Below are 22,977 nucleotides of genomic sequence, written 5' to 3' on the forward strand. Positions count from 1 at the left end.
TGACAGTGTCACTACGAGAGCAGTGAGACTGAATTAAAACAGGTAAGGTGCAGCGGGACAGCTAAACATGTTGCTGCAGAGTGTCATGTCACACAAAAATAGTGATTAGAGCCACTTTAAGTAATGTATTTGAATACTTCTTCCATCGCTGTTAGAGCCTGTCTACAGATATTCTTGGGGGAAACTCAAACACAGATATATGCTCACCCTGTACTTCAGAAGAGATCCCACTCTGCTCTCTTGGCAAAAAAGAAACAAAAGACAGCAGTCTGTGAACATGTCTGTTATTGTTTTTTTTTTTTTATAAACTTCGTGCAATACAGTGTTTAAGTTTATCACACATTTAGATAAACCATAATCATTTGTCTAGATATATCTATTCTCAACTACATACTATTCATATTGCCCACATAAATGCTATCTGTGTGCAGTTTTTATCACATTATTCTTTTTCTGAAATGAAATCAAAGAAATGAAAACGTATAGAATCTGGAAGCGTCTGGTAGTTTTTGTTTTGTTTCTTCATCTTATCATGTAGCGGCGTGTCCATGGTTTCGACCCAGATCTGCAGTCACTCGGGGCAGTTAGGAAGAGAGAGTGGGGAGGGGGGCAGGGCGAGGGGTGTTTACATGTGTTTACATTCTCATCAACATAAACAGGTCAGAGTTCAGACTCCGGAGTCGGCGGTCACAGGGGAAGCACAGTGAAAAGAATCTTTGGGGAGGTTTGGATGGTGAATCTGTTATTGGTGTGATAAAGTAGGGCGACACTGATCCTGTGACCAAAGGAGGGGGGGTGGGGTGGTGGGGGGGCAGGGTGCAGGGTTTGGCAGATGAAACCACCCAACAAGAGTCCAGGGAACAAAACACTTTAGCCAAACCTGCCCAAAATGCATACCCAGTTTGAACAGTGGTCCCGAAAAAAACATATCTATAGACTTTACAAATATATGTATATGCGTAATTACAATGTACATGTTATCTTTTCAAAAGTTTTCTCTGTAGTGTTTTTTAAACCCTCTCAACCCACATATACATATTGTATTTTTTTGCCACTGAAAATTATGAGTTGCATGTCTCACTTTGGGACTCTTCATAGAAAAAAATGATTAGGTTTTTTTGTTTTTCTGCTCAGGCTGTCATCTTTACCTGAATCTGTACAAATGTATTATTCTATGTCTCTTTTTTCTGCTTTCCTCCGGTCAGAGGTTTCTGTTAATGCCCAAGAACAAACATCTTCAACACGACTATAGCTACAAGTACTACTGTTAACACTGATTAGAATGGAAACAAGACTAACAGAGGCCCATAGAAAACTCAGACTCATAATAATAACAATGAAGTTGGACATCTGTTTCAGTCACTCACATTATTGTTTTGCATTTCTTTCAGTATCAATATTGGAAGACAATTTACAGTATTCAAATCTGACTTCATGTTACAAATGAAAATTATATAATGTGGGGGTTAAAAAATAAAATACAGGCCCTCATTCTCCCACATATTGTGCACACTCATGCTTGACACTTTGACACAGTTACACACTGCAGCTCACTGTCAGTCCCAGTGGCTCCGCATGGAAGAATTTCACAGTAAAAGTCGTCAAGATCTAAAATTAGCGTGAAAACAACATGAAAATTAAAAATTTCATTCCAAACTTATAAGTGTTTTGCAAATACGGCTAGCCTGTAATAACGCTAAGAATAATCACAACAACAATTTTTACATTAATGATGATCTGGTTAAATTAGCAGTAATATTGCACCAAAAAATATGTGAAACATTTTCATAATAGCCCAAGGTTAATTGCGTTTGATCATTAACAAAATAAATCATTTTCTAGCACATTAAAATATCAAAATAGTTTTATTGTGAAAGTTCATTGTTGTTGTTATTATCGCTCTGTTATTACTCTTCTTCTTTTTGCTCTCAGTGAGATTGAGACTAAATAACAGTGAACATGGAGGGAGCGATATCACATTTCATATCTGATTCCTCTAGCTTCCCTCCTTCATCACTACCCATCATGCTCCTCTCCCTTCCCTCTAACCTCCCCTCTCTCGAACTCTCCCTCTACACAGGCGTTGTCTTCCTATTGAGGGTGTTAGAGTTGCTCTCCCTGTCTCCCTTCAGCCTGTCCAGTGTCCCCATCCCTCGCTCCCTGTCTACTGTGGACGAGGTGAAGGGTGGAGGCCCCGAGCCCACCGAGTTGGGCATCGGCGCGTTGGAGTTGGAAGAATTTGAAGGGTTGTGGGACTTAAGCGAGGGAAGTGTACCACTCATCATCACCCCTCCACCTCCGCCTCCATCCTTTGGGAAGCAGTTGTGGAGCTGGTAGAGCGTGGCCCTGTCCACCGTTCCATACATGGGCGGCAAACCCCCCAGCTTGGGGTCACGGGACAAGGTGTAGAGGGAGATGTCGCCTCCAGCCAGGGCCGTATGGGAGCGGGAGTGGGGGTTCGGTAAAGTGGACACTGAGATGGGCCCCTGGGAGAGCAGCGCAGAGGGGGGCAGGCCGAAGTTCTTGCCCCCACCTCCCCCTACAGGCGAGGGGTCTCGGGAGCGGGAGGGGTCGGTGGAGCGGGACGAGGAGCGGGAGCGGCGGCGGAAGCGGTAGCTGGGCAGGCGGAGCATGGCGTGCGTGGTGCTCTTGAAGATGTCGGTGCGTGAGCGGCAGCGCAGCTCCTTGTTCTTCTCGATGTAGATGTTGACGGCCAGCACCCCCACCATCTCCGCCATGATGAAGGACAGGCCTCCGAAGTAGAAGGACCAACCGTAGGAGTACTGCCACTTCTTGTCCTCGTCCTTCTTAGGAGAGATGTCCCCTAGTGCTGCCGAGATGTACACGATCACACCAATGATGTTGCTCAGACCTGAGACAGCGCAGAAACACAGTATTTACAAAAGAGCTAAATAAAGTCAGACAGACCAACTCGCAGAACTAATAAACACATTTGTTTGACTTGATGATTTGTGACACTCTCAATTAAGACGAATGGAATGACGAGACCTGCATGTAAAACCTTCTACTAAACTCACACAACAAGACACTCCCAAACAAAGCATAAAAACTGTTAGTGCAAGTAATATTTTCCAGAACATCTCACACAAGCAGACAAGTACATACTGTATCAACACTCACATTCATCCATTCTTGAGGACTGGGACAAATCATGTCCAAAAAAAAAAAAAAAAAAAAAAGGAAAAATATTAATACAAACACTCTAACTCAAGTTTTGGTGAAAATTTATTCTGTAAAGTTTTATATATATATGAAATAGATGTAATTTGTCAAATGTTTTGGTTTGCTTTTTTTTTCTAAACTTGCTCTGTGCCAGAAAACACACTTGTCCCAGACAAGAATTCACAAATTTCAACAATTTAAAAATTTAAATCTGAAACTAATAACATCCATTGATAACACAGGTATAAAAATGTATAAAACAATGCAATGTGTTCGCCCCATGTACTGAGGCTGTTGGTCCTCTGCAGTGGTCGCTGGTTCGATTCCCGCCTGTGGCCCATTTGCTGCATGTCATTCCCCCTCTCTCTACCCCCTTTCCTGTCATATCTTCAGCTGTCCCTTCCCAAATAAAGGCAAAAGCCCAAAAAATAATCTAAAAAAAAAAAAGTAATACTATAATCATGCTTGGTTTAAAATAAATTTTCATGAAAATCCTGGCCCTTTAAAGTTGTGTGAGAGATTTCTCTAAACTTAACCAGATTTTGACAAAAACATGATTTAATCAGACGGAGCCTTCTCACTTCTTGGTTTAAAAAAAAGGCAGGAATACTGCTCAAGCACTGATAAGCTTTTTATTTTCAACAAATTGATTAAATAATATTGCTATCAGATGTGTCTCAACCATAACATGCCAACTCTGTAGCCCTTCTAAATCAAATCTAAATAAGAATTATTCTTTAAAAACTTGATAAGCATTGAGAGAGCCCTTAGCAACTTTAAAAATTAATATGGCTACTCACTACGACTATGCTGCGAAATTACAAATGTATCATGTAAACTCCGCCAGATTTTCCATCTGATATTTTGATAAAAACTGTAATCACTGGGAGGCTGGCCCACTATAAGGTTTAATATCCAAGAGTTTGATCCTTTAAAATAGACTTACCCAGCATAACTGAAAAGTAAAAATCAAAACTCCCTCAAAATAAGACTTTGTTCCAGTTCTCACGAATGACTGACATTCAATATTCTTAAGTTACCTGCAGCCACAAAGAGAATTCCTGCCCCCAGGATGATGTTCCTTTTGCTCTTATAGAAACGACTAGCAGCGATGCAAACCCCTCCCATCAGCAGCAGGATGGCACTGAGGATCGGGAAGATGTTGGAAGCCCTGACTACCCCTAAACAGAGGAGAGAATAACAGTCAGCAGCAATAACTGGAAAAGACAACCAGTATAAATACATGTGAAATGACACTGGACTTCTGTGACAATATCTGGATTGTCATAACTCGGGCCCCCACTGACCCCTGAGGTGTAATTTATAGATGGAACTATTTATTGATTGAACTCATGTTTGCCATGGGTCCTAATTTAAAGTATCACACACTGTCGGGGGGGTAGGGGCACTCTGTTCCTCCTGTCACATGCCAGTATGCCCTGAGCATTGCATGAGCCACATCGTGTGTTATAACTGCCTGTAGCGTGTGGTGTTCATAGTTCTATGTAACACCATTCAGTTTACATTATGTACAAACAGAAGAATATAAGTTTGAACAATGTTTATGCAACCTTTATTTTGACAGGGGTCATACTGAGACAAAGGTTTCTATCTACTTTTGCACTGAAAGACAAATAAAATTAAAAAGTGTTTGATGTTGAATGGCTGTGTGTTTATTTCATTTATTTATTTATATTTTCACTTAAATTTATATTTATGGCTGGTTTCACCCTATAAATATAAATGTTGGTATAGCTTTCCTAAATATAATAATAACCCATTCTTTTTTTTCCAGATGACACAAATTCCATAACCAATAATGTTTTGAGTTAAGATTTTGCTGTGATGGTTGTTTCTTACATTAGTTTATTTTTGGGGGGACCTCAGCTGGTAGTCCTTGTATGGTGTATGTTAAATATGTTGGTGGGCTGAAGGTTCAGTCAAACAGTTTTTGATGCTATTTGGTGATTGTCTTTTTCTCACCAACAGTCACTCAATTTATTTTCATTGTAATTACCTCTCTAAATGTTAATTATAGCGGCGGAGTCCGCCATTCCCACACTGAGTTCAATTGGCCTACCTACACACAAGGGATGCCATATGCACATTAAATCCAGTGTTTCTGGTTAATTTGATGTCATTGATACAGAACTGTGTTATGAACAGCTAATGCTAATGAGACTTTTCCTACGGATGCAAGTTTAAGGGAAAACACATGGTGGCACAGGGTATTTCTAACAGAGTAGCCGCTCAGTGAGTGTTAACTGTAGTTAATAGTGTATTCAAATGGGGTTGTGTTTATGAGATAAGCCCTTTTAACATTGTACATAACTTTTCTGTTAGCTCTGAGTTTACATTGTTATGTTCATGACTTCTGTGTCATAATTCTGAGTTAATGAGTTCCCTTTGAACACAGCGATAATGTGCTTGCTGTCACCATGGTAACCCCAGGTGTCTCTTAAAGTAGAGATGAAGTTATGTTTTCTTCCTGTAAAAGAATTTAGGACATGTGCTAATGTAGGCTTGGACCAACCAATTTCAACCAATAATATAATGATATCCATCAATCAGTCTTAAACTTTTATAGGCACAGAGCCGAGACTCATTAGTTAGCAACAGAAGGGGTTTGTCCAGTTATGACATAGCCTCTTTTCAACATTAAAACCAAATTCCTTGCATTGGTATGCATACCTATCCTGTTGTGCATGCCTACAATGTTTCACTTGGAAATACATCCTGCAGTCCTGCACCGGGTCAGGAACCCATGGGTTCCCCTCTGGGTAAGCCACAAAAACATTGTGGCACTTTGGAGAAATTTGGTGTGATCTTGGGTTTTGCTGCTTGAAAAGAGTGCCAAAAAGTATTAGCTTTTGGCAGCTACAAGCTAACGACATCATTGCTGAGGAAACACTTCGGCAAAGCTGCTGCACCAAGTGAGAATACAAGTGAGTGACTGCGTGTGTGTAATCATTTGTGCAGATCGAGTCTTGGGACGGGCAGGTTTGTATTTGACTTGAAGATAATTGTGGGTAACGGGTCAGTTCTGGTGCAGGTTTGCAAAATTAGACCCCTCTGCATCACAATATGGAAGCAAGATACTCACGAAATTCTGTTTCATTTGGACTGTATGGATTATAGCTTAAAGAAAATGTGTGATATATTCCAAGTAGAATAAAACAGCTACTTCACTACTTAAACCAGGTTTGGACAGTGCATTAGGATGCAGAATAATCGTGACAAAAAAAATGAAAATGGTGAAAGCTGTTAAAAATATACACATAATACTTGGTGAGGAAATTAATTACTCAGTTCTAGACACACGATTGAATCAAACCCTTCCCATGTGGCCCTCAGTGCTTTCAGCAGGTCTGCCAACCATGCACGCAATACACACACACACACACACACACACACACACACACACACATTAACACTCCTCCCTCATCTAGGACAACTAGGCCACGGGAGAGAAAATGCCACCTAAATGCCAGCAAAATGCCTCTGCAACATTGTAAACAGAACACAAGCTTTTCTTTATATATGCACGGGCACACATGTAGCATATCACAGAGCAAAAAGACATCACTGCAGGGCACTGAGCACGAACTAGGGCACCCCATCTCCCCTGATTTTCTGCACACACTGTCACATGTTTATGTCTCGCAGAGAGGATCTTCTGAGGGATGAGCAATAAAAACAGAGTTTAAAGGTAAATTTACACTTTTTTCTCTGAACTTCAGGCCCTCTCTCTCTTATTCATAACCAGACTTCTCTCACAACCATCATCCGTCTGTAGTATTGACTTACGTAGGACGTACTCTGCCCCGTCATGGTCAAAGTCTGCATCTTCTGGGAAGTGGTTGATCTGCGAACACACTCCTCGCTTTACTCCTGAGATATGAGAGAAGAAACAGAGTGTGACCAGACACAACAAAAGACAGGAACTCATAACTGTGGCCTCAAGAAAAAGAGAACAGCAAATATCCTCCTGAGAGACAAACTGATTGACACCAGAACACAGTTATATATTTGTCGAAAAATCTCTTTTTTTGAATCCAAGCATATGTGAACAACATATTGATAGAAACACCACAAATGGTAATGCTTCTTCTAAATGCAAGTTAGTAACATCACATACACGTACAACCTCAATTCAAAAAAGTGAGGAAATTGTGTAAAACATAAATAAAAGCAGAATACAATAATAATAATAATAATATTACAATAATGTTTCTACCTCAATCTGTATAAATGGATACAGTACAAAACATGGTATTTAATGTGCAACCTGTTTAACTTTATAGTTCTGAAACATATTCCTAAAAAAGTTTAAACAGGGGCATGTTAACCCCTGTGATACATCACAGTCATTTCACTCAGTAAGCATTTGGGAACTGATGACATTAACTGTTGCAGCTTTTAAAGTGCAATTCTTTCTCATTCTTGCTTGATATACAACTTCAGCAGTCTCTGTTGTTGTAGTTTGTGCTTCATAATGTACCAAACATTTTCAACAGGGGACAGGTCTTGAGTGCAGGCAGGTTAATCTAGTACCCAAACTCTTGTAATATGAGGCCACACTGTTGTAACACATGCAGAATGTGTCTTGTCATTGTTTTGCTGAAATAAGCAGGGACGTCTCTGAAAAAGACATTGTCTGGATGGCAGCACATGTTGTTCCAAAACCTGCATGTGCCTGTCATTGTTAATGGTGCCTTCATAGATGTGACAGTTTACCACACCCCCATACAGTACCATCACAGATGCTATTGGAAGTTAGTGGTAACAGTCTGGATGGCGCTTTTCCTCCATAGCCCAGAGGACACAAAGTCCATGACTTCCAAAAGCAGTAAGAAATGTGGATTCATCAGACCACAGCACACTTTTCTACTTTCCGTCAGTCCATCTCAGATGAGCTCAGCTCGAGGCAAGTCAGCAGTGTTTCTGGATGTTGTTGATATATGGCTTTTGTTTTGCATTGTAGAGCCTAAACTCGCAAATTGACAAATTGTATTTGTCACTGCATTTTCCTAAGTTTTACAGAGCCCATGCAGTATCCTTTATACAGTTATGTGAGTTCTTGGTGCAGATTGTAATACAGTTTTTCACAAAGTGGTGAACCTCACCTTATCCTTACTTGTGAATGACTGAGCCTTTCAGAGATGCTCCTTGAATATCCAATCATGATACTGTCACCTGTTACCAATTAATCTGTTTACCATGTGGAGCATTCAACAACTTTCCCAGACTTTTGTTGCCGTTGTCCCAACTTTTTTGAAGTGTTGCAGGCATCAAACTCAGAATGAGTGTATATTATAAAAAACATGAGCATTAAATATCAGATCTTTGTACTGTATTCAATTGAATAAAAGTCATTTCAAATGCAAATCATTGCATTCTGTTTCACGCACACACACACGTAAATACATACAAGAATGCAGACACATGGGCAGACAGATAACTACCCGCCGGGGTCCAGCATGTAGACAGACAGACGAACGGAGGGATGCACGCACGATGATGACAGCACACCACTGTTGCTGATGGGTGGATTGTGAGAAAGATGGATGGAAGTGATGGAATGAAGAGACACAGATGGAGGACAGAGACGAACAGATGAGGGGTGAGCTTGTCTCTTTCTCACAGCTCTTTCATTTCCACAGGTTGGTCTGAAAAGAAACAGATGGAGGTACAAAGGGACGGGACGTCAGTTGAGCCACACGGATCAGTGTTATTATCATCGCCCTCAGACACAACAGACTCAACAGACAGGTGGCGTTCACACAGTCAAGGCTTTTAGACACTAGTGTAAGTGGGTATTTTGGCAGATTTCCTCCAGTTACTAAAAGCATGTGTTTATTGGAGGGCTGATTACTGATTTCCTGAATGACTTACTGCATCTAAAACACTGCAGCTCTACCAGCTTTTCATTACAGGTTAGCATAACATGCTTGTGGTGGAATGATTGCTTGACCAAAATGACAATTAGAAATGTATGAGGGTGAATATATGCAGGTATGTTTGTTAGTATGTGTGTATGCATGGATAATATGTGCACATAGAGGACACTTTGTAAGGTGTGTCTAATGAAGAGGGACCAAAAATTTCACTGCAGGATATAAAAGGTAAAGGTCTACACACCTCTGACTCCAAATTAATCATTTAATTCTCTTTTAAGACATCCTCTTTTAAGGGAACATTTTGATCTTAAGGATCTTCTTCGGGCAAATACACTAAATGAAGTGGCCACCATAGATACTAAAACACATTTTTTCATATCTTTACATTTCTTATCCATGGTGGCCACACTCACAGATATGAGTGACATCTTTGCTGGGGCTGCAGGAGTGCCTGGTGAGGTACATGTGTATATGTAAATATTTATATGGGTAATAGGTGATAATAGGCAATGGATGCAAGTAGCTTATGAATGTACTGTATGTATGGATATATAGATAGATAGAGACATACACCAATCAGCCTCACATTAAAACCATCTGTCTAATATTGCAATATTGTGTCACCAAAACAGCTCTGATTGGTTGAGGCATGGACTCCACAAGGCGTCTGAATGTGTCCTGTGGTAGCAACAGATCCTTTAAGTCCTGTATTTGCAAAGGTAGAGCCTCCATAAATTGGACTTGTTGTTCAGCACATCCCACAGATACTCTATCGGAGTGAGATCTGGGGAATTAAAGGCGAAGTAAACACTTTGTTAACACCACCTTCTTCCATTGCTCCATGGTCCGGGTCTGACACTTATGAGGCCATTGTAGGCGCTTTCAGAGGTGGACAGGGTTCAACATGGCCACTCTGATCAGTCTGCAGCTCTGCAGCCCCACATGCAGCAAGCTGTGATAAACTGTGTGCTCTGACACCTTTCCATCAGAGCTGGCAGTAACATTTTCAACATTTGTGCTACAGTAGCTCATCTGTGGGATTGGACCAGATGCTCCCCATATGCACCAATGAGCCTTGGGCGCCCATAACCCTGTCCCCGTTTCTGTTGTCCCTGTTTGGACCACTTCTGGTAGGTAATAACCTCTGCATACCAGGAACACCCCACGAGACCTGTTGTTCTGGAGATATTCTGACCCGGTTGTCTACCCATCACAATCTGGCTTTTGTCACTCAGTCAAAAGTCACTCAGAAATTTACTCTGCCCGTTTTGCTGCTTGAAGAACTGACTGTTCACTTGTTGCCTAATATATCCCACCCCTTGACAGGTGCCATTGTAATGAGATGATGAATGTTATCCACTTTGCCTGTCAGCGGTTTTAATGTTGTGGCTAATCAATTTGCTTTGCTGTGTAGTTTTATATGTAAGGATGTGCTGTTTGCTGTGTAGCCTGTGTGTTGGTACATGGTATGTTTGTCATCTGTGGCTAGTATTGCTATATTGGTCTTCCCTGAAAGAGAACCGCAGTGGAAGTAAGTTGTTCTTTACTGTGTTATCTTTGATATGTTCAATGAGTATGTGATTATAACAGTGTATGTCCTATAGAAATATATTTTGATATGTCAAATGAGTCAAAACCGACATCAGCATTTAATGTTCAGGTACATTAAAAATGTATTGTCACAATATCTACTTTTCTACATAAATTCGGTCAATTCAGTGAATATATTAATAACATGTCGCTTGGTGTTGATGAGGGGGTACTTGACAGGTCTTTGTGGGCAGGTTTGACCAAATTAAATTGTTAATATCTGTGCTGTATGAACAAAAAAAAATCCTCCAAATAACAAGTAATTCAGTGCTGCCCCACCTTCAGTAAACCTGCAGAGGAGCCAGAGAGGAGGACAGGACACATCTCTATCCACAGCATAATGTGCCACCCACCCACGGGCATAAATCTTTTAGAGCTAGCATGTCCTGCATTTCGACTCCAACTACACCTCACTGCATCACTGCACGACTACTGAGCATCTATCTTGGCTGAATACTCCACAGACATCAAGGATACTTGACCTCTAAGCCATGCCAAGACACTGTCAGCTTTACTGCACCACAATGTGAGAGAAAAGGACTGAAAGAGAGGAAGCTATGAGGAAGGGAAGAAGAGGAGAAACCAGTGAAAGATTAAATATAATGTTTGGGGGAGTGAGACGGAGGGATAGCAAGTGGAGAAACTGAAAGAGTGAGGCAATGGAGGGAGTGGGTGGGGGTGCATTGCAGCAGTGCTGCAAGGGCTGGAGCTTATCTCTAATTGGCTGCTTTGCTATCAGGAAGCTTAGAGATGAGGACAAATTAGCTTTGTACAATGACCAAGCCCAGGATGGGCCGGGGATGCTTTATAAGGAGAGCCAAGAGGTTTTCCTGGAGACAGAAGTCTGTATGTGAGCAAAGGCGCAGATCGCTCACTCACACCACCCCTTTGGCTGTAGCTGCTCTACTGTTAACTCCATCCCAGCCTTTACTGCTGAGTGTTAGCCAGGCAGTGTAATGTATAATGAATTAGCAGCTTGTGTTGCAGTGACAAACTGAAGATTGAGAGATGGTCACTGCCAGTTTCTGTTGCTTCCTCCACCACTCGGAGTGAGAAGTCGCTGTGCGTCAGGGTGAACGTGGGCCTTTTGTTTCAGCTGTGAATGAAATCACTGCAGCCTGAATCAAACACAATGATTAATGGATTATTTTGACTGAGGGTTACGCTTCAGTATCATGTAATTATACTGCAATTATGCGACATTGTTTTCTTGTGACTGTGGCACGGTCTAGCAAATACGAGTTGAATGTGTTGATGATAATAATTGTTACAGATATCACAGCAATACTGCAGCGTTCTAAACAAAGAGTCCAAAAGTCAAGTGAAAGGATGACACACTGAACATCTGCTGAATGATTTAAAAAACAAACAGTGACTGACAGAAAATATATTTCCACTGAAAAGCTTTAACATAGCTAAGAGACACAAGGATTTTATTCCATGGACTACGGTGATAGACCTTTTTCACGACAAGTGTTTTAGCAGAAGCAAAAAGACGGGAGTTTGTGATTGGAAACACGTCTACATATAGAAGTCTTTGCATAAATGAGTACTCAATCTGAATTGCTCTGCAAGGTAGGAAGGAAAAAGGAAAATTCATATTACCTGACACAGGAAAATTCAGACTAGAAAAAAGCTATGAACAGTTTGAAATTTTGAGAAATACGCTTATTCACTTACTTAAGACAAGATTGATACCACTCTTATGTCTGTACTGTCAACATGAAGCTACATCACACATGGGAGACGTTAGCATTCAAGTCTTACTGCCAGAAGGGGTTTTTCTACTTCTGTTGTCTATTTTAACCCAAACCATTTCCTAAACCTAACCAAACAGCAACAGCAAAAAATAGAATAAAACCTGAGGATAATAAGTCCACTATGTCTAAAACAAAACTGTAAGCTTCACAAGCAGTGTCAGGCAGTAACGTAACCCTATTATATTATTACTTTTTACAGTAACCAGTAGCATCAGCAATTATATTGCAGTTACTAATCCAAGTAATTCCGTTATTTTTTGACCGGAACACTATCTTTTGATGACATGAATGTGCGGCAGGTCATGTCAGCTGTTAGCCAAAAAGCTAAAGGATTGATGGAGGATGAGGGAGAAGAAGAGTATCAGACTTTCCACAGGTGAAAGTACTGTCATTATTTTGAGTTTGTTTGGCTCCTCCAGAGAGAATCTGTGATGATGGAATTTAATTTAAGGGCCGCACTCAGAGAGATGGACTTTGTTTCCACCACAGCCGACATCTGGACAGCTAACAACAAAAGCTTTCTGGATGTTAACAGTTCACTGGATCAGCAGTAGTTCTACAAGGCAACAAGGCGACCAACAAGGTACAAAAGTAATATATAGTATACCAAATACTGTAACTTATTACTTTTGATACCAAGTAATAAGCAAGTTTTAAAGGAGTAATAAGTAAAAAGTAAGCCAACCAAAGTGTTGGGCAGTAACTTGCCCAACACTGTTTACAAGTGAGTTGAACCCTAGTCCAGGTGAAAATCCTCTGCCTAACCTGGACACCAGAACCTGCTTCTGATGTGAACTTTTCTGTCAGAAAGCATGAACAAGATTTTTGTAAAGCAATGCATATTGGCTTGTGGCTTTCATTAGGGCCCTGATGAACTTTTGACCTTTTCGGACTTTTTCCCTTCTCCATGCATCTCAGAAGTAGACTAGGTGAGGTGAAACACAGCACAAGACTGTAAACAGAGGAAGCAGTTTCCCCTGTAAACTCACAAATTGTTGTTTTTACACTTCAGTTTTTGGGCAGATTAAACAAATGAAAGATAACATGTTGGTTAGTGAGCTTTAGAGGTGCTGGTAGGTTGATTTGTTACCTTTGGACAGAGTCAGGCTGGCTCTTTTCTCCTGTTACAAATCTTACACTACACTAAGCTAACTGGCTTCTGGCTGTAATTTCATGTGCATGATATCAATTTTTCATCTCGTCTCAGCCAGAAAGAAAACAAATGCATTTCCTTAAATGTTAGCTATTTGTTCTATTGTCAGTTGACTGTAAGTAGCTTTATTTTTCTTGCTCAACCTCACGTCCTGACACGTCCTGACAACTAGAAGATCTAGTCAGGATCTTGTGACTAAATTTGGATCTACATTAAATGCTTAATGGCTAGAAAATAACCAGAGCTGTGTTGACATGTATCAGCTTCCAACAACTCCCACATGCATCTGCAGCGATCCAAGTCCCATAAATTCAAAGTGTCTCATGCAACTTCTTCTTTACCTTCCAGGCAACATATCCTCCAGAGTCCAGAGTGGGTGAGCGCCCCAGGATCCTTCTTGTCCTTGTTGTGGGGGTCGTCCTGCGTGACGTTGGCTGTGCTGTTGCAGATGAGGGCACGGGAGTACAGCCAGTAGTCCGTCCCTATTGCCACCGTCATCAGGCCGAAGGCTGCGAAAGCCCCCACGGTGGTGAGAAGGATCTGGATCCCCTTCTCACACACCATGCCTTCAGAAAAGATAGGAGGAGGAGGAAGAGTAAGGGAGGGAGGGAGAAAAGGAGATCAATAGAAAAACAAACATGTATTATGGAGAACAAGCAGGCATGGAATAACCAAGCAGTTTACAATCAGACACAAAGTGCAGTTTATTGAAAAAGACAGCGAACATTCAGGTGAGATGATGAGGGGTAACAGGAGGTGAGGGGCACCAGTGGGAGGCGATGAGAAGAGACGAGAGGGAGGATGAGGCTGATGTGGGAGGTGCATAAGTGGCTGTGTGATGTGTCCTTGGAGGAGAGTTGGATGACTCTGCTGACTCCGCTTAACAAGACAGAATTGATGTGAAACACAACAAATCACACCCTCCCAATCTCCATATTCATGACCCTCACACACGTTCTCCCTCAGCACACACACACACACTCGCACAGAAAGAAAAGACTGAAGCAAAGTCAGTCGCACTTTGTTTCACAGTACACTAATAAGACGTAACAAGCCGTACTTTGTATCAAATTAGATGCAAACTAGAAATAATATGTTCTTTATCAGACAGTACTAGACTCTTATTAGACTTTATTAAACCATAATTTGGAACACATTAGAACAGAACTTTACTGTAAGCTAAAATGAAATCACAAATCTGCCGTTTCCCCATTTAAAAACAATTTGTGAAACAGACAAAATTATAGAGGTAGAGGAGTATTTTGTTTATGGTTGACTGCACAGACTTATTGTAACACTGTAGGCAGATATTTGATCAAAGAAGTAGGCATCCGTCTTGGCTACTCTATCATCTGTATGGGACCAGCCAAAGAACGTGTGTCTCAAGTAGCAGATATTTGATTTCACTTTAGTTTACAGTATCTGTTGCAATGTGTCCCTAATTACCCTCTAATAAAGTCTAATTAAGGGTCTAATACTGTCTAATAAAGAACATATTATCTCTTATTGTCTAATTTGATATAAAGTATGCCTTGTCTGTAAATACTTGATTCTGATTGGTCAATCCCAACAGACGACAGGTCTGGTATTTCTGTGTAGCCATATGCTATGGATGCAATTCTGATATTTTGTTTCAAATTATGGATTTTTTTGGTAAGTAACCACTTAATAAGTAGGATAATGTACAGTGAACATGGCACTATAGTAAAATAAACCACTTCAGGATGATTCAAGCTCCCCCAACTTCACGCTGGGGTCCTGCAACACCCTGTTGAGGTTTATTTTACAATAATGTCCCGCTCACTGTAAATTATCCCTTGATTAGTGTACCGTTAAATGTCTGGTGTCTGTTTTCTGACTATCTAGTCAGTCTACAGTTTGCTACACCTGAATAAAGTGCAACCACAAACTCTCTAAATCTTAAGACTTACCTGACGGCGAGTTTCTATCCTTCGACTCAATTTTGAAATCTTTCTTTTCCTCGTCAGTGAAGAACGTGCTGTCCCCTCAATCCGGACAGCATCCATCGACTGTTTTCACCCGCTCCCCTCTCTCCTTCTTGCTCTCGTTTTTCTCTGTTTTGCCTCTGTCTCTTGCTTTCTCTCTCTGTCTTTCTTCCTTCTCACTGGAAAGGTGTTGCTGGTGGAGGTTGTGGCTTGGACGGTTGTCCTGCTCTCCGTCCGTCCTCTGTTAGCAGAAAACTTCCACCATGATCACGGCTCTGCTACTGCACATATAATAGAGCAAAAGACAGGGGAATATAATGAGTTTAACAGTTTGAATGGCATATAATTAGAATTCTGATCATTCTATTGGGGCTGCTTTTAACAATTGTTTTCATTATCAATGAAATGATTTTATCAAATATTTAAGCAAGAATACCAAACATTATCCAGTTCCAGCATCTCAGTTGTTAGAATTCGCTGGTTTTCTTTGTCTTATGAAGTGGAGGTAATGTGTTACAAACTGCTGAAGTACTCAAATTACTTTTTTGTTGTAACAAGAAACAAAGCATTAGTTTTGCAATTCAATTACTCAGTTATTAAGTTACAGTTTCAAATAAGCAGCCCATTACAATTACAATTTTATGGCATTTCCACCACTGCAAGAAATACTGCTGCCTGCATCTGTCACTGGAGGACACTGAGTGAAGATAGAGGATAGACACAGCCTACAGTCACGAAATTGCAGAGTATCTCAAGCTGTATCTTGAGATGGATGTATTGAACAAATGCGCCACGATCAAATCCTTCTTTGAGTCAATACTGCAACGCCAACCAGTGTGCCTGTGAAGAGGCTTTTAAAGTCTTGTCAGAGTAATTGACACATGCTTTGAAAAACTTTTCCTGAGCTGTAAGAGAGTAAACTAGAGAGAACATTGGTTGTGTGAGTCTTTGTTATTTGAAAAGCCTGTACACTTTTACTGTTTGTACGTTATGAGAAAGCAACTGGGTCATTAGTTGCATGTTGAAACATGATGTACAGTAGGCTATACGAGCTGTGTTTTATTGTTTTCATAGAGGCAGCTGTGTAATATGCCTCTGCCCAGTTTCATTATTAATCAGCTGATCATCTGGTCAAGAAAATGGCAGAAAATAGTGAATATTGCCTCCTTCCACCTTCTTCCCTAATACTCAAGATGATATGTTACATTTTTTTATTTTATCCAACCAACAGTCCAAAACCTAATATAGCATTAGACAAAATAATGCAGTGAATCCCCACAACAAGGAACTGGAACTGGAAACTATTTTTAGCCACGTTAGCAGCATGGCTCAATGTCAGACTGAAATATCTCACGAACTATTGGATAAAGAGCCATTAAATATAATGCAGACATTCATGGTCTTCAGAGACTTGATCCTAGTAACACTGATGATCCTCAGATTTTTTCTTTCGTGCCATCATCACCTGAAATTTGCTGTAGACACCCATGCCCCCCTTAGGATGAACTGTAATCACTTCAATGATCTCCTGATGTTTGGCTTTTGAACTAATTCATTTGTCTAAAATATACTATATTATACTAATTTGACCAAACACATGCACAACTAATGACATTCCATCAGTCCTGGCTATATTATAATTGTGCCATCTGGCAAATGTTAACATGGTAACCTGTTAAACTAAGATGATGACCATGGTTAACATTAATAAGTGAACTATTTGCAAACAAAAAAAAAATCACATTGTGATTGGCATATGAGTCATGATTAAGGAAGGAGTCGATTTTAGTATGGAATTCATTGCACAGTCAGATTCAGCCTTTGCATTTTGAGAAGCTAACTGGTTCATTACCTGCATGTTGAAACATGATGTCTTCATAAAAAACCTTTCCGCTCCAGAGATTTGTATATTGCACTTGGCTATATTGTGATATCACTAATATTTTGACTACTTGTTTAGCTCTATGTTGTAACTACTTAAAATCAGAATGTTAGCATTGTCATTGTAAGCATGTTAGCATGCTGATATTAGCATTTACAAAAAGCACCACTGCACCTGCCTGCAAACATCAAAGAGCTGCTAACATGACTGTATATCTCAGTCTTGTTGCTTAGAAAATTACTTAAATGGCTGATCCATCATAAAAAAGGTTGCAGATTAATTTTCTGTGGATAGAGTAAATGAATCATCTCCATGCTCTGCACTCCAGATGCTTTATTTAACTGCTGTACATCCATATTGCTGTTAATACAGATCTGAGTAATTATAGAAGTGACAGTGTTACAGGCTAAAGACAGAATGACTCCAGAGCGAGTTGTACTGCATCTAGCCTGAATAAGAGGAGCAAGAGGGGGAGGCAGAGAGGACCAACCCGACATTGTTACCATAGCAACATTGAATTCCAAAGTCTGGATCAGCATAGAGCGAGGGGGGGGGGGGGGGGGGAGAGGAGAGGGGCAGGCAAGAGATAGAGGGAGAAAGAGAGCAAAGCAGAGAGAGGACAGAGACGGGAAAGAAAGATGCAGAAATGAGGGAAAATATTTCAAATCACAAGTGTGAGTGTTGACTCTGAAACCCAGACAGACAGACACAGACAGACAGACCAGTGCACTAATGCTCTATCAATAGATTTGTGTGTGTGACCACAGCGACACAGATGCTCCCAGACACACACACACACACACACACACACACACACATGCACGTGCGCTCACAAAAAGACAAGAATAAAAACAAAACGGCATCAAGAGAATGAGAAGTAACCCCTTTGTCAGTGTATTCTTTGTGGATTTAGACAAAAATACGTGGATATGATAAAGCAGGACACATTATTCAACAAACATTATTTAGCAGACATAATGCAGTGCAGTCAAGTCTGTTAATATTTGATGATGCAATATGGCACCGTGATCAAAATAGGTTACATCCTGTTTGCATTGTGAGACCCAAAACAGAGCTGCCTCAGAGACAGAAGGAGAGATGGAAGGAGAGACGGTGTGTTGTGTGTGTGCTTGTGTGTGTTTTTTTAATGTGTGTGTGTGTCTGTGTGTGTGTGTGCACATTTCCTCTCCAGTGCATCTGAGGATGGGTCTAGTCCAATCTTATTGAATCCCAGTAATGTTCCCCTCAGCTCCCCTCAGTTAGACAGTTAGCCTCGTATCTCTGCATTCAGGCTCCTTATTATGTAAACTGTCAAATGACACCACCACGCTGTGCGGTTTATTTATACATCATGGGTTCATATGTGCAGGCAAACAAGTGTGTGGTTGTGAGTGTGTGTGTGTGTGTGTATGAGTGTGTGTAGTATGACCTTCCAACCCTATCAACATACTGCCTCTCCCTGAGGAAAATACATGTCCAGAAGGGATTATACTATCTCCAAGGCCTAAAAATGCAGTATGTAATGTATTTGTGTGTGTGCGTGTGGTCTTTTGACTCCAGTATTTAATGAATGACCTTAACAATAACCTACTAAGTTATTCCCCTCAGCAAAAACTCCCCTGTGTAGGAGATCATAATTGTCACTTAATTATCTGTAATTTCTATTCTCCACCAATAATTAAGAAAGAGGGGAACGAGGGGAACGAGAGAAAGAGAGCGTGAAAGAACAAGAGGGCAAAAAAAAAAGAAAAAAGTGTGAGAGTTTAACTAAATGGGTTAGATTAAGGGACTGTACAAACATCATTAGAAGGGGGAGAGGAGGTCAGGATTGGGGGAAGAGTATTGTATTTTTTCTTTTGGCTGAAGGTAAGTACATCTTGTTTTTTTTTTCTTTTTTTGGAAAGCAGGGTATTCTCTATATTTTAGCTCTCCACTGCAATAGGTAATCACTATAAACAGATGCATGAATTCTATGCAGAATCTATTGGAAAGAGACAAGACTTTGGTATTGGAAGTGTTCTGGTTACCTTTGTAGTATTGTATTGTAGTATTGACTAATCATGTTTGAGTGGGCTTGGTTTGTACGCTGGTAAACTGACGAGCGAAAGAAATGGACTACATTGCCACAACTTGCTTGGAACCCATCAGCTGTCGTCTGACAACAATTTATGCAGATATCTCTTTTTAGTGATTAGTCTCCAACTCCATTTTCATGGCTCAGAATTGGACTGTAAACAATGAGTGGTGCACAGAAGAAAGTCTTGGCTCAGATATCCTGGCTTCACCAGAAGTCCTGAAACATTGGCTATTGCTCCCAGAAGCTAAATCATCGTCAGAAGATAGCTGATGGCTTCCCAAATTGCAATACAGTTAATGGTTACATACAAAACCTTTAAGGTGCACTTTGCTGGCACACATTAAAAGCTGCTTTAAATATTGAGGTTTAAATTGGGATACATGATTGAACAAGTTGTACAAATTATATTCAACTAGATTTAGTGTTATATTATTTATACATGTTCTGGTTACAGTGCTGCCATAGTGAGTTCAAAGAAAACATTAATGTGGAACTGATTTTACACATCATTGTCTGTTCACAGGTCTTGAGGAGTGCTACTGCTTATATATATAAAAAAATAAAAAACCTTTAGTTAGCCTTGCATCGCCGGACTAGTTCACAAATACAAATAAGTCTCTAATTCAGTCTCCAAATGACTTCAACCATCATCATCAACCAACCTACAACCAATCATAACAATGAAACATGGGACATTTTCAAACAGAAAAAAAATGGCGGTCTGGTCATAAACATGTTCAAATTACAGCTAAATAATAGAGTGAAATGTGTTTCTGAAAACATTTGAGATACAGCAGCATTGATATTGATTTATATGTGATCAGCGCTGACTAGTTTGACTGTTTGATCTGAGTTTCATGAGCACAGTGACACTCCTCTGTCATCAAACCTGCACTACATCAAATACACTGTTGTGATTGGTCGGTTGAGATCCAGTGCTGGTGGAAATCTATGTGATGTACATTATAGTGTGGAGTTAGAAAGTTACCAGACCTTTGTAACCTGCTCCTCATGTCTCAGCTTGAGGCTACATTAGCCTCTACATGGATAACCCACCTGATTCCCTGATTGTGCGTAATTTAGACATGGTGTGCAATACTCTTGTCCTGTGTTTTTAGATATTATGCTGAAATGAAATGCTGAAATATTACCTCACCACCTCCACAGTTTTCATACAGTTCCTGATGGCAACATTGTTTTTCAGGACGGTGAAAGAAATACATGTAAATGTTTGCCTTTTCCATAATCCTGTTCTTCCCAGAGCTGACTTATCCGTACAGTGATGCCTCTATAGTATGTTTGCATCACTCATAGGACTCTGGGCCAGCTGGAGGCCAATTAACTGCAGAATGATGTGCTGCAACAGCAAAGGCCAAGAGCTTAGCTTTAGGAGCTAGCTGCCACAGGGACCATTATGGGACCAGGCCCTCACTTGTCAGGAAACTTCAGATGTAATCAGATCTACCTGTGTGACTCATTCCCAGCATGACAGAGTACCTCGTATAAAATATAAGCACACCCAATGAGTTGTGGCTCCAATAATGCAGCCATAAATCACACAGGAGATTTGAATTCTGTAGCAGCTGCTCCATTAGCTATTCATTGCATAAATCAACTACCAAACTGCTTGTTGAATAAATGATGACATCTGTAATAAGTTTTTCCACACATGTGAAAGGCAACGGTCCTGTGTGGGCATGTGGGAATATTCTCAGTGTAGATACAACACAGCAACATTACAGTCACTGTTGCATGTCCAGGAGAGGAGATGTAGTTAGTGAAAATGACATAAGCTAATGCTGATTGCTTGACCAGAAGAAAAAAATGCACTAGGCCTACTTATGATGACAGCTCTAAAAATACAAGCAGCGTATTCTATTCTGAGTGCTTGATGGCAGCAGTGAACATTAAGAAAACATGCTTAAATATTCAGAGCACTGACTCTGAGATGATTTCTCTCCTTAATCATGAGAAAACGCTACACACCTGAGCTCATTGCTGAGTTCCCACAGCTGGCATACACACACACACACACACACACACACAAATTTACATCTCCACATGCATGCCAGCACAGACACACACACGCAGGTGCACAGAAAAAAGATCAACAAGCAAACAAACCCTTGGCATGCAAGCACATATGCAGCCTCAAACCCCCACAACTGTCAAAATGATGACAATAAAAATCATAAAATAGGTCATCTTTAAAAGGCACTTCAAAGCGGAGCAGAATTGTCATTAAGCCCATGTGAAGAAGAGTCCACCAAGATCCTCAGCAGACTGCATGTGACCATGTCCCTGCCTGTCTGAGCAGAACAGCCTGAGGAGGCAGTGACAGTAACACCTTGGTCTAAGAGGCTCCCAAAATAAAGTGTCTCCGGATGACCTGACGCTCATGAACCCATGAACATATGCTTAAACACATGCGCACGTGCAACCAAGCACATGCATAAAGAAACTGAGTTAAGAAGACTCTGAGAGCATATTTAACTCAAGATGGCCCCTTAAATTCATGGTTTTTACAAAGAAAGAAGTGTGTTGTTATTTTATTATCCTCCTATAAAAGTGCTGCAGAGGTGAAATAAATTAACATTTGTAGATATAAAAAACAACTAAAAATAGTATGGCTGCAATTAATTCTTTTCAGTAATGACTAATAATTCAGTCTGTGAGATAGGTCTGCACAATTAATCAAAATATTGCCAAAACTGCAATTTGTCCAAATGCAATATCCAGAGACGAACAGAAGCTCAAATTTTTCGATAAATATAAAATGTGTGAATACAGAGCATTAAAATGAAGAACTGTACTGTTGCAGAGATGATCTGGCCTACAGAGCTCATTCTCCAGATGTATGAAAACACGTTTCTTTGGTATAGACCCCAACAAATGTCATATCATCATCATCATTCTCACTAATTTTGAATCATATTGCAATCACAATATCCACCAAAATAATCTCAATATGTTTTTTTACCATATCATGTAGCCCTACTTTACGATGTCATAAATAATCTCATACCAAAACCCAAACATATTCAATTTACAATCATGTAAAATAACAAATCCCCATATTAGACAAGCATTAACCACAAATGTTTTGCATAATAGATGTAATATATATATATATATAATAGATTTATATAAATGAATGACCAAAAAAAAAAAAAAAAGAAAGAAACCCAACCCTCTGCTTTCTTGTTGAGAAAAGATGACAAAATCAGTATCACTCTCATAATGCATTACAGTCTAAGTCAGAGATTAGAATTTTCAATTTGAAATGTCCAACTTCTGACTTCCAAGTGCAGGACAATAACAAAAAACATGTAAGACCGTAACAAACTGATGTTTCTTTGACAAGTATAGACACAACTGGACCCTCAGCAGTGCAGTGGCCTTACCTATATAAATGAATCAGGAGGTAAGGTAACAGATGCCGTTATACATTTTGTTTTATGGAATTTGAAACACGTATCTAAATAT

The 22,977-nt window shown here is 40.2% G+C and overlaps 1 protein-coding gene across 1 annotated transcript; it reads right to left on the reverse strand.

Annotated features, from left to right (window-relative positions):
* Nucleotides 1–270: 270 nt before the first annotated feature.
* Nucleotides 271–15,847, reverse strand: cacng8b (calcium channel, voltage-dependent, gamma subunit 8b). Its single transcript, XM_084726630.1, has 5 exons — nt 15,518–15,847; nt 13,928–14,152; nt 6,991–7,074; nt 4,224–4,364; nt 271–2,872 (listed from the first exon to the last, which is right to left on the reverse strand). The coding sequence occupies exons 2-5, from the start codon at nt 14,148–14,150 to the stop codon at nt 2,073–2,075; spliced, it is 1,248 nt and encodes a 415-aa protein (XP_084582756.1). The 5' UTR covers nt 14,151–14,152; nt 15,518–15,847; the 3' UTR covers nt 271–2,072.
* Between the last annotated feature and the right edge of the window lie 7,130 nt (nt 15,848–22,977).

Source organism: Lutjanus erythropterus, chromosome 9 (genome assembly GCF_056507025.1).
Source record: "Lutjanus erythropterus isolate fLutEry1 chromosome 9, fLutEry1.hap2, whole genome shotgun sequence".
NCBI lineage: Eukaryota > Metazoa > Chordata > Actinopteri > Lutjaniformes > Lutjanidae > Lutjanus > Lutjanus erythropterus.

Excerpts from the sequence above, each read along its gene's own strand:
- cacng8b (XM_084726630.1), bottom strand. The coding sequence starts at position 14,150 with ATGGTGTGTGAGAAGGGGATCCAGATCCTTCTCACCACCGTGGGGGCT. Across the intron at positions 7,075-13,927 it reads GAGGATATGTTGCCTGGAAG|GAGTAAAGCGAGGAGTGTGT; the intron begins GTAAAGAAGAAG and ends CTCATATCTCAG. Across the intron at positions 4,365-6,990 it reads CGGGGCAGAGTACGTCCTAC|GGGTAGTCAGGGCTTCCAAC; the intron begins GTAAGTCAATAC and ends TCCTCTGTTTAG.